This window comes from Rhipicephalus microplus, chromosome 3 (assembly GCF_043290135.1).
Source record: "Rhipicephalus microplus isolate Deutch F79 chromosome 3, USDA_Rmic, whole genome shotgun sequence".
NCBI lineage: Eukaryota > Metazoa > Arthropoda > Arachnida > Ixodida > Ixodidae > Rhipicephalus > Rhipicephalus microplus.
This window is the reverse complement of record NC_134702.1, coordinates 104,497,725-104,511,948: the sequence shown is the minus strand read 5'-3', so window position 1 is coordinate 104,511,948 and position 14,224 is coordinate 104,497,725. Positions and strand designations below refer to the sequence as shown.

Sequence of the window (14,224 nt, the reverse complement as noted above, 5' to 3'; positions counted from 1 at the left end):
ATATATATATATATATATATATATATATATATATACAGTTTTATTGACGTTTCGCTCGGGGTCCGAGCTGCTTCGCACTCGCGTTTGTTTTAACTTTCGCCTGTAGTATTGAACCGGACCCAAAAGCCCTTCGTTCATTCGTGTATAAACGACATTATATATATATATATATATATATATATATATATATATATATATATATATATATATATATATATATATATATATATATATATATATATATATATATATATATATATATATATATATATATATATATATATATATATATATATATAAACGACATTTTTAACACACCCCTTACACCAGACATAGTTTTGTACGCTGACGACACAAGTTTGTTTTTTTTTTTCCTTTAACAGTCTAGGTAGGTGGGCTTGGATCAACAGCTAATAGATCAACTTTGTTTGGCTTTCTTCAAACCAGTTACAGCCGAGTGTCAGTAAAACCAAATATGGTGTTTTTAAGCCATTAAATAAACCGGACAACTGTTCTCTTCGTATAAAGTTTAATAACGCTGTAATCGAAGGAACTTGAGTTTTCAAAGTTCTCAGAGTTGTTTCATGAAAACCCGAGTTTCGCGCAACATCTCATGAAGGTTCAGTCCAGCATTTGTAAGTCAACTGGCATGTTGTTTAGGATGAGGCACAATGCTTCTGTTTGGTTAAAATGTCGTTTGTATCGCGCAATAATTTAATCTCACCTTATTTACTGCCTACCTATACGGAAACCACATGCCAATCAAGTCTGAATCGGCTCATAAATCTTCAGAAGCGAGCAGCCCGCTCAATCGAAAACCTTGGATACCGTGATCATACAACCAACGTATTCTTTAAACATGGCCTTTTAAAAATTACTTACCTATATTATCTTGAGAAGTACTTTGGTTTGCGCTAGCTGTTTCATAGTACTCACTAAGAAAGGGCAGCACTCTTTGTCTCTACTCTTTTTTTTTTCCTGTGTTTTTGCGCTGCCCTTTCTAAGGGAGTACTATATTATATTAGGCTCACAATATACATACGAGGTGAACTCGAGAAACATGCAACCTTTTTTTTTTTCAAAGGCACCTTTCAACAAACACTCAATACAATTTTAGGCACGATCAGTCTGCAGTTCTCTTTTTTCGAACATTATACGTGACTAAACAGCTTACCTACTTAATCCAATCCTTTATAAATGCACGCTCCAGTACTATCAGCATTGCGTAAAACTGCAAGTCCTTAATTAGGTTACTTTAAAAATGACATATAGAGATGCTTCCTTTCTGTTAGTGACTGAACTCATTTCTAGGTTCCTTTTTTTGGACGCATTGTTTTGGTTCAGTGTTGTATGCTTAATCATCTTTTTAGTTTGCTACATTATCAGTGCTATTTTGTACTTGTAAACATTTTTTCTTGTTATTAACAATTGTATTAGCGTATACGAAATGTTTGTTTCTGGAAATTGTGTTCTTAGTCTTTTTTTTCTGTCATTTACATGTAATATAGTTATGTTTGCAACGGAGTTTGTTACTCTGTTGCACGAACTTTGTGTATCATTTGTGATATATGCCACCACATTCTGCCACATTGTTGGAACAACGTGGGGGTTGCAAGGCCTAAGTCAGGCAGACAATATTCTGCCTTTTGCCTTGCCATCCAAGAATCACTCTGTGCCTGAAATGAACTATTTATTATTAATATGGAAATTCCGGGACGTTCATACCCACATATCAATGAAATCAGAGTACACATATCAGCTTCTAGGGATTTTCCGCAGCCACGTTGGATAGTGAAATGTTATCGTCTGACCTTTGCAGTTGAAGCTCACCTTAGTTTGCGTACGTATAGCATTCTTCGGTGCTTTTTTTAGCGCATGAATATCATAAAATTCATCGGACGCGGAAAGTAGCACAGGCTCGCAATTTGCTCTTTCGGACCTTGGTCAACGCTGCGCCGCTTGATTTTTACGCTCGTTGACAGATCGCAGCACACTACAAGCGATTCGCTTCTTGCCTGGTGTCTGAACGAATTCTTCTCCGTGCCCAATTAAAAGTGGTGAGCGCGACGCCGTGTTGTTGTTGTGCGTGGTGATTGACGCGTTGTTGGTGTTATCGAAGTCCTTCGGCGGAGATAATCCCTCACATTACTTTCAGCAGTGATATTCAAGAAAATCGTCTGGGTCTGGGCGTCGAGAATTTTTCACAGGATGTAGAACACACCGAGAGTGACAGCGACGATGAACGATCAGATATCACGAGCAGCGTGTTGCATTCCACGTCCCTTTGTGCGTTAATGTTTTCGCGCGCTCGTAAGTAGCTTTTATTTTAATTTTTGCCTAATACCCTTCAGCAGGGTCAAAATTAAAGCATAGTTTTTTTTCTTCTTGTACGTTGTATGTAGATCAATTACAGCGGATATTACGGAGCACCACTTGCCGCCAACACGCTCGAGCTCGACCAGCGAAGCGACATGGTGAGATCGAGCGATGAAACTTGCAGTTACGCCTACAATCCACGCATCTCTGCTAAGTTCTCTTGTACTTCACTTGTACCGTTAGAACAACGTTCCTGATCAACAAATTTTTACAATTTCGACGTTGCGAAAAGTGTATACGTCTGCATTGGTTTTGATATTTTTCTTGCGATCACGCTAGTGGAACCTACAACATTCGAGTGCCGTGAATTTCGCACTGTTAGAGTATGATCATGGCTGTGACACAGGTGCTACTTAATTTGAAGTTAAATGCTTGTGTTTCGTTGAAGAATCAACTTCATGGTGCTTACAGCGCAACTAATGACGGCGGTGCAGTATGTTTGCAAACCATCGCTGCGTTAAACATTCGGTCCTGTGCAGCCGCGACGGCGCGCTACTCGCTATTGTGGCCTACTAATGCGGTAAATACGTCAGCCATGCTCGGCACAAATGAGCTCGGAGTGCCGTTTAGTTCATACGTCAAGTCTAGCTTGCGTAGTATTTCTGTAGCCCCGCCACTGTGGTCTAGTGGCTAAGGTACTCGGCTGCTGACCCGCATGTCGCGGGATCGAATCCCGGCTGCGGCGACAGCATTTCCAATGGAGGCGGAAATGTTGTAGGTCCGTGTGCTCATATTTGGGTGCACGTTAAAGAAACCCAGGTTGTCGAAATTTCCGGAGCCCTCCACTACGGCGTCTCTCATAATCATATGGTGGTTTTGGGACGTTAAACCCTACATATCAATCAATTAATCAATCAGTTTTTTTCTGTAGCACGCACGAGATTACGCAAGGTATTGATGATTCACCGTCGTACAGCTGACACCACCACCATTCGTATTGCGACAATATTGCGACTCAATATTATTTGGGTTTTTCTTTTATTTTTTATATGTTCTTTGCAGTGTTTTGTTGTACTTATGATTGTTAAAGTTTGTTTTTTTTTTAGTCTGTAGTCCTTTTATTTGTATAACTTATTCCACGTTGCTGCATTTTACTTGTGCATTTTTATCACATTTCCTGACAGGAGGTCCCCCTTCAGCCAAGTGCTCTGGGACCTCCTTCTGTATGTTTATGTAAGCATGTATGTTTTGTACGAAACTAAAAATAAAAAAATAAACTGAACTGAACTGACAAGAAATGAGGTACCGAACATTTAGCAGTTCCTATTGTTTGGGAAAGTACTTTGGTCTGATGAACATTCATGTCATGATCAAGAGTTCATCCGGTGAGGGCGGCACGGTGCATATGTCCGCGCGTGCCATCTTTACGTATGCGATATCATGGGTTGACCCTCTTCCCACGGCCATCTTCGATTGCACGGTGTGCCGTGGGCATTGCGAATAGGCCCGAGAACCTTGCTCTTCGATAAAAGACCCCTACGTTGAGCCGATTTCAAGGCGCGCCGAGCTTTCACTGCGGCCACGTCATGGCGGGAACTCGATATCTATTCCCGACACCTGTGCGCGCCTGCACTCTCCTCCTCCGGGCAAACACAGCAGCCGTGTGCGTCGTCCTCGTCGACTCAGCGGATCACGTTGCCGAGCAAGCATTGTTCTGAACCTCTGGCCGGAGGGAAGCCACGTCGGCTTTCGTCGGTGGGACCGTGCTCCTTCGGACAGTTGGCGCCTCGTGCCACCTATAGCCGTCACTCGTGACGAAGTTGAAACGATATGCGATGAAAGACTGAATTTCACTCCTGCCTTGATTTAAGCCACCAATCAGATAACCTCATCTTGGTTATTTCCACCAGCTTCAATTGTCTTTTGTCGTCCCTGTCCCCGAACATCTAATGCCTTGAAAAACTCAGCCCCGTTGTTTTGATGAAGAGTAAGAATTCATTAGAAAACAGAGAAGTTGCCCTGAGCTAATGCTCTTTAGACTGTTACTCTATACATGGGGGAGAAAAAAATGCAAAAAAAGTAATGAATAGAAATAATGGGAACAACAAGAAATGATGTGCCTGTACAATAGCCACTTAGCACAGAGATTACTCTAAAGCTGAGTGTTTAGTTCAGTGCTCTAGAGAAAATCTAGGACGTTTTCGGGTTCTACGATGAAGTCCTCGGACTATATATCTATAGAGCCATCATGCCTGAGGGAATGTGCTTTAATTTAATCTCTTTTTTTTTCGTCCTTAGTGGCATATTTTCCGCCCTATAGGCATCACAACAACAAAATAAGTTTTAGAACGGCTGTTTTGTAAAATGCGGTGGGAAACATGGCGATTCTATGATAATTAAAAGCGCACACCAGCAAACACAGCGCTTCATTGGCGGTTGAAATACTTTAAACACTGCAGTTTTTTAATTGCAGAACACGTAAAAACAATTCCCGCTAACTTACCTGTGGATGCTTGTTCAGCTGTTAGTGCTTACAAAATTTTAACCGTCAATGAAACCAAGTGAACTCAGTGGAATGTTGTTGCGATATCCACGCCCACCTAACTGATCTGGGCTCGCCGCGTTAATATCTCTACATTATTTTATTATTCGTTCACACGCCACGTAAAGGAATGAAAACATGCGCACCCCGTAGCAGTTAACGCCGCGTCGTTTTACTGTGTGCTCCGAAATTCGGAACGCAAATGTGCAATACTTGCGCCAAACAGCCTTTGAGAGCTTCGAGTCCGCCTCGGTATTGACCCGAAAGTCGCGGAATTCAATCCCGGCCACGGCACTCACGTCAGATAGGATGAAATGATGGAAGCCTGTGTAACGGGTGACGTCAGTGCCCGTTGAAAAGCGCTACATAGTCGAAATTTATGGAACTACGCCATACCTGTCATGCCCTTGGCACGTAAAACCGAAGGTAAAATAGACAGATTTAGTCACGCGTTCGCAGCAGCCGCACGGACGCAGTCTGCTAGCCATTTGCAATGCCAGGCCGCGTCCGTACGGCTGCTGTGGACGCGCAACTATAGATCTGTACAGTAGGCACCTTGTGTTGGGCGTACCCAACAATCTTGCGTACGCACACGATACGTCGCGTTCGCTGCAAGCGAGGCACGCAACAACACCTTTAGTTTACCATATCAACCGCACCGTAATGCGTTTCCTTCAGCTAAACGTATCACAAGAGAAATGAAACAGCTTTCGAGTGCTTCTTAGCGTCATCGTACGGTAGCGGCCGTCATAACGGCCACTGGCATCCAAGTCAAACCGAATCGTTGGATGCGCGATTTTACGTTTTGTGCCGTCTATAGAAAGCTGTGTTCCAATTCTTAGACAGCACGCAGACATTCTACGAAGACTGCTTAGAGGACAGCATCGAGCCCACGCTGTCCGAGAAATCGAACACAATTAGACGGCTTTTACGCGACAATGCACCACCTCGCGTCGAGAAGAAAAAGCTAAAATACACAAACGTAACAGTTGTAATTTCTGGCCTATTTCGTGTTGAAATCAACAACAAATAAACGTTACTTTGAGCGTCTAGAGAAGTGTCTGCTTGTGTGCAGATGATCATTCCGGTGAGATCCCATCTATCTGAGCGATTCGCTGAGCCGCCATATTGTTTAGACAGCAAACTAGCCTGCATCGTATTTGTCTACGATGCGGTCTTCTCAGAGCTGTCTATTTTGCCGGCTATGTGAAAATTGGAATAGGACTTAAGATAGCCGCCGTCCATTTAGCTGTCTATTTAGCCGTCTACGGCGAGTATTGGAACACAGCCGAAATCTGGCTGCTCTTTCCTTCGAGATCTCGCGAGAGTGTCACGGAGCTATATAGCGCTACGTATTTTTACGTTCGCATGCGCCAGGCTCTTTTTTTCTTTGTTTTTCGGACGTACCTACGCATCCACAGAATAGATACGGTACGTATTGCGCGTGTGCATTTCTCTCCCGTAGCCATACGTACGCCCAACTATTTATTTGAGTGCTTCCGTAGCCACAGTCAACCACAATAAATACGATGTAAAAAAGGGCATTCACGCTTACCTTTTGCGAGTGACTCGATAGCTGATAATGGTCTCGATGAATCGCGGCAGCGTTTGGGTCAGTCGTTAAAGGCCCCTTAAACCACGCCGAGTTCAAAGGCAAGACAGAATAATTTATCCCTCGCCTTCAGTATACCCTTCCTAGAACTGTTATCTCCTCCTCTACCCTTATTTTTTCTAATACACGTGGAACGTCAGCACTAAGCGTCCAGCCAGTCAGTATTTCGCGCTTTTCTACAACACGCTGCCATCTCTGCTTGTGCAGTCGCAAACGCTAAAGAACGAATCAGTTTATCGCGCACGATAGTCGTGCAATACAAGGCAAAACGTGCATGCGACAGTATGAAAAAGCAGATTGGGAAACAATTCTTCGCAACAAAGTTCTCTGGCGTATTGACCAATCGAGAGCTTAATGAATGCAACCTAGGGCGTATCTATCTATCTATCTATCGCCCCGCCGCTGTGGTCTAGTGGCTAAGGCACTCGGCTGCTGACCCGCAGAGCGTGGGTTCGAATCCCGGCTGCGGCGGCTGCATTTCCGATGGAGGCGGAAATGTTGTAGGCCCGTGTGCTCAGATTTGGGTGCACGTTAAAGAACCCCAGGTGGTCTAAATTTCCGGAGCCCTCCACTACGGCGTCTCTCATAATCATATACTGGTTTTGGGACGTTAAACCCCACATATCAATCAATCTATCTATCTATCTATCTATTGCCCCGCCGCGGTGGTCTAGTGGCTAAGGCACTCGGCTGCTGACCCTCAGGTCGCGGGTTCGAATCCCGGCTGCGGCGGCTGCATTTCCGATGGAGGCGGAAATGTTGTAGGCCCGTGTGCTCAGATTTGGGTGCACGTTAAAGAACCCCAGGTGGTCGAAATTTCCGGAGCCCTCCACTACGGCGTCTCTCATAATCATATAGTGGTTTTGAGACGTTAAACCCCACATATCAATCTATCTATCTAACTATCTAGCCGCCTGCGACTTTTAGCTCTCCTAGCCGTTTTGATAATGGTATTGACACCAAACTTGTTATGGCATAACATGACTGTATGAAGAACATATTTGACTAGTCATAACATGAAAATCACGACATGTATGCCATGCATGTCATGATTTACATTTCATGGTCCTGCAGCTCCAGCGGTGGTTTAGCTCACATCGCATGTTGCAAAACTGGTACGGTATGGCATGATTGCATGGCGAACAGAAGCGACAGTCCCTAACATGAAAATCATGACATGCGCGTCATGTAACAACACGACTACCAGCCACGCTCACGATGCCCTCACGGCCGTTTCGCTGATGTCACATATACCGAATTTGGTATACAGTACGTGAATGGATGACGAAGGTATGTGACTGGTGCAAACATAATAATGAGATGCGTGTCATGTAACAACATGACTACATGCCATGATCATGATGCACTGGCGGCCGTTTCGCTAGCTTAACTTGGTATTACGGGACGTGAATAGATGACGAAGGTATGATACTGGTGCAAACATGATGTCGTGCGAGAACATGACTAGATGCCACAGTCAAGGCGCCAATGGATTTTGACGTGACGTGGTGCACGCGCTCGCCGGCGTTCATTTCGTCACGTCACGGCGGCGTTGCCGCGCTGCGTTGCTTTGACGCATGTGCGTTTCAGTCTGCCCAGCGTCCCTCCGTCACGAAAAGAGGGAGACACAGTGTTGTCTGGGCAATTGGATTGAGTAAACTTTTAATTGGTCCTTCAAAACACAGATCACTGTGTTGCGGGCAGCTCCCCTGTAGGGACTGAGATGCGAGCTCCTCAGCCACCTCGCGGGCTTGGTGGACAGCCCAGAGCTGATCTGCCAAGGATGAGCTGCGGATTGCTGCCTCCGATCTGGCAGAGGTGATGTTCGATAAATGAGCGAATTTGGTGCACTGCCAGAGCATATGTTCTAATGAAGCTATTTCCCCACAATGTGAGCAAAGATTACTTGGGTATAGGTCAGGGTACATGATGTGTAACATTTTTAAAGTAGGGTCCATGCGCGTTTGCAAAAGCCTTAATGTAAGTGCTTGGGGCAGAGTTAGATTTTTGTGAGGTGGAGGGAAAATCCTTATAGACAGGTAGAAATGTTTAGTAAGCTCGTTATATGTTGTAAGAATTTCGCGGTTATGCCCTTCACCGGTAGAACACATCCCCAGGGAGGCGCGGTTGGAAAGGTCTCGCGCCTCCTCGTGTGCTGCTTCATTGAGATTGGAAGGGGAGTCGTTGATTTATCCAAGGTGAGCTGGGAACCAACTCAGAAGATGATGCATTATGTTCTTGCCATGTAGTATTCTCAGCATTTGTTCTGAGACCATCCCCTTTGCGAAGGCCCGAAGTGCTGCCATGGTATCGCTGTAGACGACTTCAATGTTATCCATCTTCAGTGCTAATGCGATGGCCACCTGTTCGCAATGATTGGGTTTTTCGTCCTGACCGTCGCTGAGTTGAAAACACGGCCAGCCCCATCAACCACCACTGCCACAAAAGCTTTCCCATTGGCGTAGGAAGCTGCGTCAACAAATACGACCCCTCGTTCGTCGTTTGAGACTTGACATAGTATAATAGTCCTGGCCCTCGCTACTCTTCTTCCGATGTTGTGTTCTGGATGTATGTTTCATGGTATAGGAGATACCCTGATATTCTCCCTGATGTTGTCGGGGACATCTTTGTAATTGCATCTAATTGCCATTGGGTGTTGGCCCAGTTCCTGCAGGATCATTTTCCCCGACCTTGTTGTAGATAACCTTGCAAACTGTGCTCTCTCTTGGGCTTCTGCTATTTCTTCGAGCGTGTTGTGAATACCAAGCTCAAGTAGACGCTCGGTGCTGGTATGTATAGGTAGGCCCAGGACCTTCTTGATAACTTTCCTGAGGAGCACATTCAGTGTCTCCAACTCCACTCTTGACCAGTTGTGTATTGCTGCCTCGTACGTGAAGTGGCTTAGAACAAACGCATGCATCAACCTGATGAGATTGTCTTCCTTGATCCCATTTCTTTTGTTGGCCACTCTGCGTATGAGGTGCACCGCACAGTTTGTTTTCCAAGTTAACTTGGCTCTAAATTTGCTGTTAATGCATCGGCACAAAATGCAGCATATCGCATTTCACGCCGGTTGCCAACGGGCCGCGCCGACGGACGCTGGTCGCGCCTGGCGTCAGACTATAGAGTGCTCGCGTTTTGCTAACATAGCGTCGCTCTTCCCAGCGTGCGCGCGTCAACGCTACATTGGAATATATTGGACCCTTCAAGATGCGCTCGCAGCCGTCTTGCTCGCTACACATATACCAAATTTGACATTACGTGACGTGAATGGAGGAAAAAGGCAAATGACACGTCCAAACATGATAATCTTGACATAGGTGTCATGTAATACATGACTCCATGCTACGCTCACAGCGCGCTCGTGGCCGTTCCACTAGCTCCACATATACCAAATTTGGTATCGTGCGACGTGAATAGACGATGAGAGTAAATGATACGTCCAGACATGATAATCATGACACGGAAGTCATGTACAGCATCACATACCTTCACCTCGTAACGTTGTGTTGGTGTTAAAGTGACATATCAACATTTCTCATTCGTGCTTCGCATATCATCGATTCCCACTGTACGTAAGATCTGCCAATTTTTTTCATCCTGACGTTACGTGCACAAACTGCTGACGTCACGAATAGTGCCGCGTGAACGGGAAACGCCGAGAAAGAATATGACTGTCTTTTTTTTGTTTTGTATTTTCAAAAGTTGTTGCAAAGGGGCACTGTAAAGCGTCATTGCGACAGCCGTAGGCCAATGAATGGGGCGCCCGAGATTGCGGGAGGTGCTTGATTCGATGTTCGCACGCAGGCTTAAAGGACAGGTAGAAACACATCTTTCGGTCAGTCAGGCTTTCCCACTTTCCAGGGAAGCATTGTTCGGGAGAGTGCAACAAGAAATAAAGAAGCGACACGCAACTGTATCAAAGCGCATTTTAAAGGGGCCCTGTAACATTTTTTGATCAGGTTCAGAAAGTGCTGCCGATCAGTAGTCAAGGCTCTCTAGAACACGCGAGGCAAAGATTATAGCACAGCACGCGGGAGCTAAAGATTGCTTTCTCTTCGAGAGAGAAGAGAGAATGCTATTGTGACGTGCGACTAATCTTTGTAACTTCACTCGTACTAGATCGATTCTAAAAATTCTTGCGGTGTTGAATTCGTAAGTTTATCAGCTCCTTTATTGTATGCATTTGATGGCTACTTGAAAAAGTGTTGCATGGGGCCTTTAAATACTGAGATGACAAAGCGGCCAATATTTAAATTTGCTTCTCATCAATCACATTTTCACGATCATATCATTGAGAACCATTCTTATGTCTGTCTCGCTTTCTCTCTCTGGAAACGCTTAGTGTTTACACCAACAATAATACGGACAGGGGCAGCCATGCTTGCTCGACCTGCTTCTTGAAGTTGATCCTTAAACTTTTTTTTGCTTTTCTTAAGTATTTCAGGCGAGGTTGGCTCCCATGGGTGGCACAGGCTACCACCGAGTAAAATTTCTGGGTTCAAACGAGATTGATTGATATGAGGGGTGCAACGTCCCAAAACCATCATATGATTATGAGAGACGCCGTAGTAGAGGGCTCCGGAAATTTCGACCACCTGGGGTTCTCTAACGTGCACCCAAATCTGAGCACACGGGCCTACAACATTTCCGCCTCCATCGGAAATTCAGCCACCGCAGCCGGGATTCTAACGAGACAGAACATTGATACGGTACGCCGTTGTGGGTGGCTTCAGGTTCATTTAAGCCATTTGCGGGAGTTTCAAAATGAACCTAAATATAACAGCCCGGTTGTTCTTCGCATAGCATCCCCTTCGAAGTGCGTTCGCTGTGGCCGGGATCCCGTTTCAACAGCCAAGGTGTTTTAGCTCTGCGTAAAGTGTACAAGACCGTGCCCGAAAACCATCATCATCATGAACGGGTATGCACCGCAAAACTTGGGCAAATTCCACTGCCCACTGCTATGGAGTGGCCAGTATTAACCACGATAACGAGTGCCAAGACAGGCAAGGAAAGAAATAAAGAGAGAACAAGCATCGAGTCTTCTAGCGACCACCTGTACAAACCGCACATGCGCAGTAGCTGAGCCCCGTCCGCCAGAGGGGGCATCGCGCGCAACCTCCACTATTTAAGTGCATAGCCTAGTCATATAGGTGTTCTGTGGCCTGGTTACGCCCGATTGGGCGCAGAGAGCCACGGGGCGTCCTCAGAAAGTTCGTGCTCCCGAGGAGGAAGCGGTGCAGCACGAAGCTAGACGTGTCAGTTAATGAGGAGTATATGAGCGACGACTTGGGCCTGTGCTTCGCTGCGCAAAGCTTTGCGAGAGTTATTGCAAACTCCCTGCGTTTTCTGTTCTGTTTCTGGCTGTAACTATGGCTCACACCCACTGTGGGGGATCGGCCAAGAATCTGGTGATTTCATAGAATGTTAGAATATATTAAACTTTATTTTATTTTTTTATTTATTTTTTTTATTTATTTATACTGCCAACCCTCACTTCAGGGTCATTACAGAGAGGGAAGCATAGGATATGGAAAGTAAATACAGACATTTATATTTTCAGCAACTTTGAACAATAACACAATAGCATATTCATAGCTCGGCAAAGTAAACATCAAGAGCACATTCAAATTTTTTAGCATCAGAATTTTCAACAATATGTCGCGGCAATTTGTTCCACGCTTCTATAACATCAGGGAAAAAAGATTTGCGAAAGACGTCCGTGCGAGCACCGAAGGGGCAAACTGCCGCGTCATGATTGATCCGGCTGCTGAGCTTATGCGGGGGGTGTACGTAAATTGTTCTATCTATTTTTATTTGACCATGCAATATCTGAAAAAATACTTTTAGGCGCTGCTTTTGTCGTCTAATTTCTAGAGATTCCAAACCACTTAATTTTAACATCTCGGTAACCGAATCAGTCCTTTTATACTTCGAACATATAAATCGCGCGGAAAGTCTCTGAATTCGTTCCAGTTCACCTATTAAATCCTTTTGGTGGGGGCTCCAGGCAGCACAAGCATATTCTAAAACAGGGCGCACAAATGTTTTATATGCAAGCAGCTCGACGTCTTTCGTAGCACTCGGTAATTTAGCACGCAAGAAACGCAGTTTTCTGTAAGAGGCACAGCATACATTCTCGACATGTGCACGCCATTTCAAATCATTCGTAATATGCACTCCCAAATATTTAAATGCACACACCTGCGGTAAATAATTAGGTCCAATGCTATACGTAAATGGTAAAACGTGTTTCTTGGTAGTTATATGCGTATATGTTGTCTTAGAATAATTTATTTTCATCTCCCATTTATTGCACCATGTTTGAAAATCATCAAGACAATCATTAATTATAATTTGGTCATTCCCACATGTCACTGGGGCATAGATTAAACAATTATCAGCAAACAATTTAATTTTTACAGGAGGGTTAACAATGTCAACAACATCATTTATATACACCAAGAACAGCAATGGGCCCAACACGGAGCCTTGGGGCACACCGGAATAAACATCGAGTGATTCAGACTCAAACCCATCAATTCGTACCAAATGCTTGCGGTTCGTTAAGTATGCCTCAATCCACTTCAGGATATTTTCGTTTACGCCTGTTCGTTTGAGCTTGAAGAGCAATTTATGGTGGGAGACCTTATCGAAGGCTTTTGCAAAGTCTATGCATATCACGTCGACTTGTTCTCTGTTATCTACGGCAGCGGCAAAATCGTGGAGAGTTTCAACCAGTTGGGATAACGTGGAAAGCCCTTGCCTAAACCCGTGCTGTTGCCTACATATCAGCCCATTTGTCTCCAAGAAAATAGCCATCTGTTTGGCAAGGACGTGTTCAAAAACCTTACAGCAAACACACGTCAGAGACACTGGCCTGTAGTTGGTAAAAAGCATCCTGTCGCCACTTTTAAATACCGGTTTCACAATGACGCTCAGCCAGTCTTTTGGAAGCGAATGTGTCAAGAGTGATTTTTCGAAGATAATGACTAAGTAAAACGACATCCACTCCGCATACCGCCTCAAAAACACAGTTGGTATTCCATCCGGTCCATTAGCCTTCTTTTCGTTCAAATTAAGTAGCTGCTGAAACACGCCCGCTTGATCAAATGAAACTGGATCCATGGCGCATGTGCAAGTATCGGCCATTTCCTTATCTTCATCCGTGAATGCCATCTTTGTAAATATAGATTGGAAAAAGCGATTGAAACCATTAGCTATATCTTGTTTCTGGGTTACAACATCAGAGCCAACCGCGATATGTTCAATCGCTTCTTTCCGATCGCTCAAGTATAGCCAAAATTTTCTAGGCGAAGTGTGCAAGAACCCAGAAAGCGTTTCATTGAAGAACCTTTTTTTGGACTTGGAGATTTGGATTTTCAGCGCTGCTCGTAGTTGAGAAATCTGCTCAGAGTGGCCTTGTCTTTTGCGTAATCTCTTTATTTTGCGTTTAGTGTGGATAACATCTCTAGTGATCCAGGGGTTAGTCTTCCTTGTTTTTTTCAATCGAATGGGAACAAACCTTTCTATACAGCTGTTAATTATTGATTTCAATTTCTGCCACAAGCAATCAACTGGCTCGCTATCAGAGGCTTGCTTGAAATCATCGAAAGCAGTTTCCAAAAAGTCTAATATTGACGTGTCATCTGCCCGGCCGTAGTCACTAACAAGCACCTGAACGAAGGGACGTTTTCCAGGTTTTGTACCACATAGAATCTCAACCGAAATCAGTTTGTGGTCAGATATGCCGT

General features: G+C 44.5%; 1 protein-coding gene and 1 long non-coding RNA gene across 5 annotated transcripts in view; one reads left to right on the top strand and one right to left on the bottom strand.

The window, feature by feature from the left end:
- The window catches only part of LOC142803859 (uncharacterized), a 220,117-nt gene extending 213,320 nt beyond the window's left edge, over positions 1-6,797 (bottom strand). Inside the window, exon 1 of the long non-coding RNA XR_012894336.1 lies at positions 6,414-6,797. This is a non-coding gene — a long non-coding RNA (uncharacterized LOC142803859). The remainder of the gene's footprint in view (positions 1-6,413) is intronic.
- Positions 1-14,224, top strand: part of LOC119171800 (uncharacterized) — a 69,354-nt gene that overhangs the window by 23,023 nt on the left and 32,107 nt on the right. Inside the window, exon 1 of one of the 4 annotated variants that reach the window (XM_037422657.2) lies at positions 6,043-6,289. The exons of 2 other annotated variants lie outside the window; for them this stretch is intronic. In XM_037422657.2, coding sequence (XP_037278554.2) covers positions 6,227-6,289 — 63 coding nt within the window. In that variant the 5' untranslated portion in view covers positions 6,043-6,226. Of the gene's footprint in view, positions 1-6,042; positions 6,290-14,224 lie in introns of those variants that run through there. One more of the 4 variants, XM_037422651.2, reaches the window with a different exon arrangement.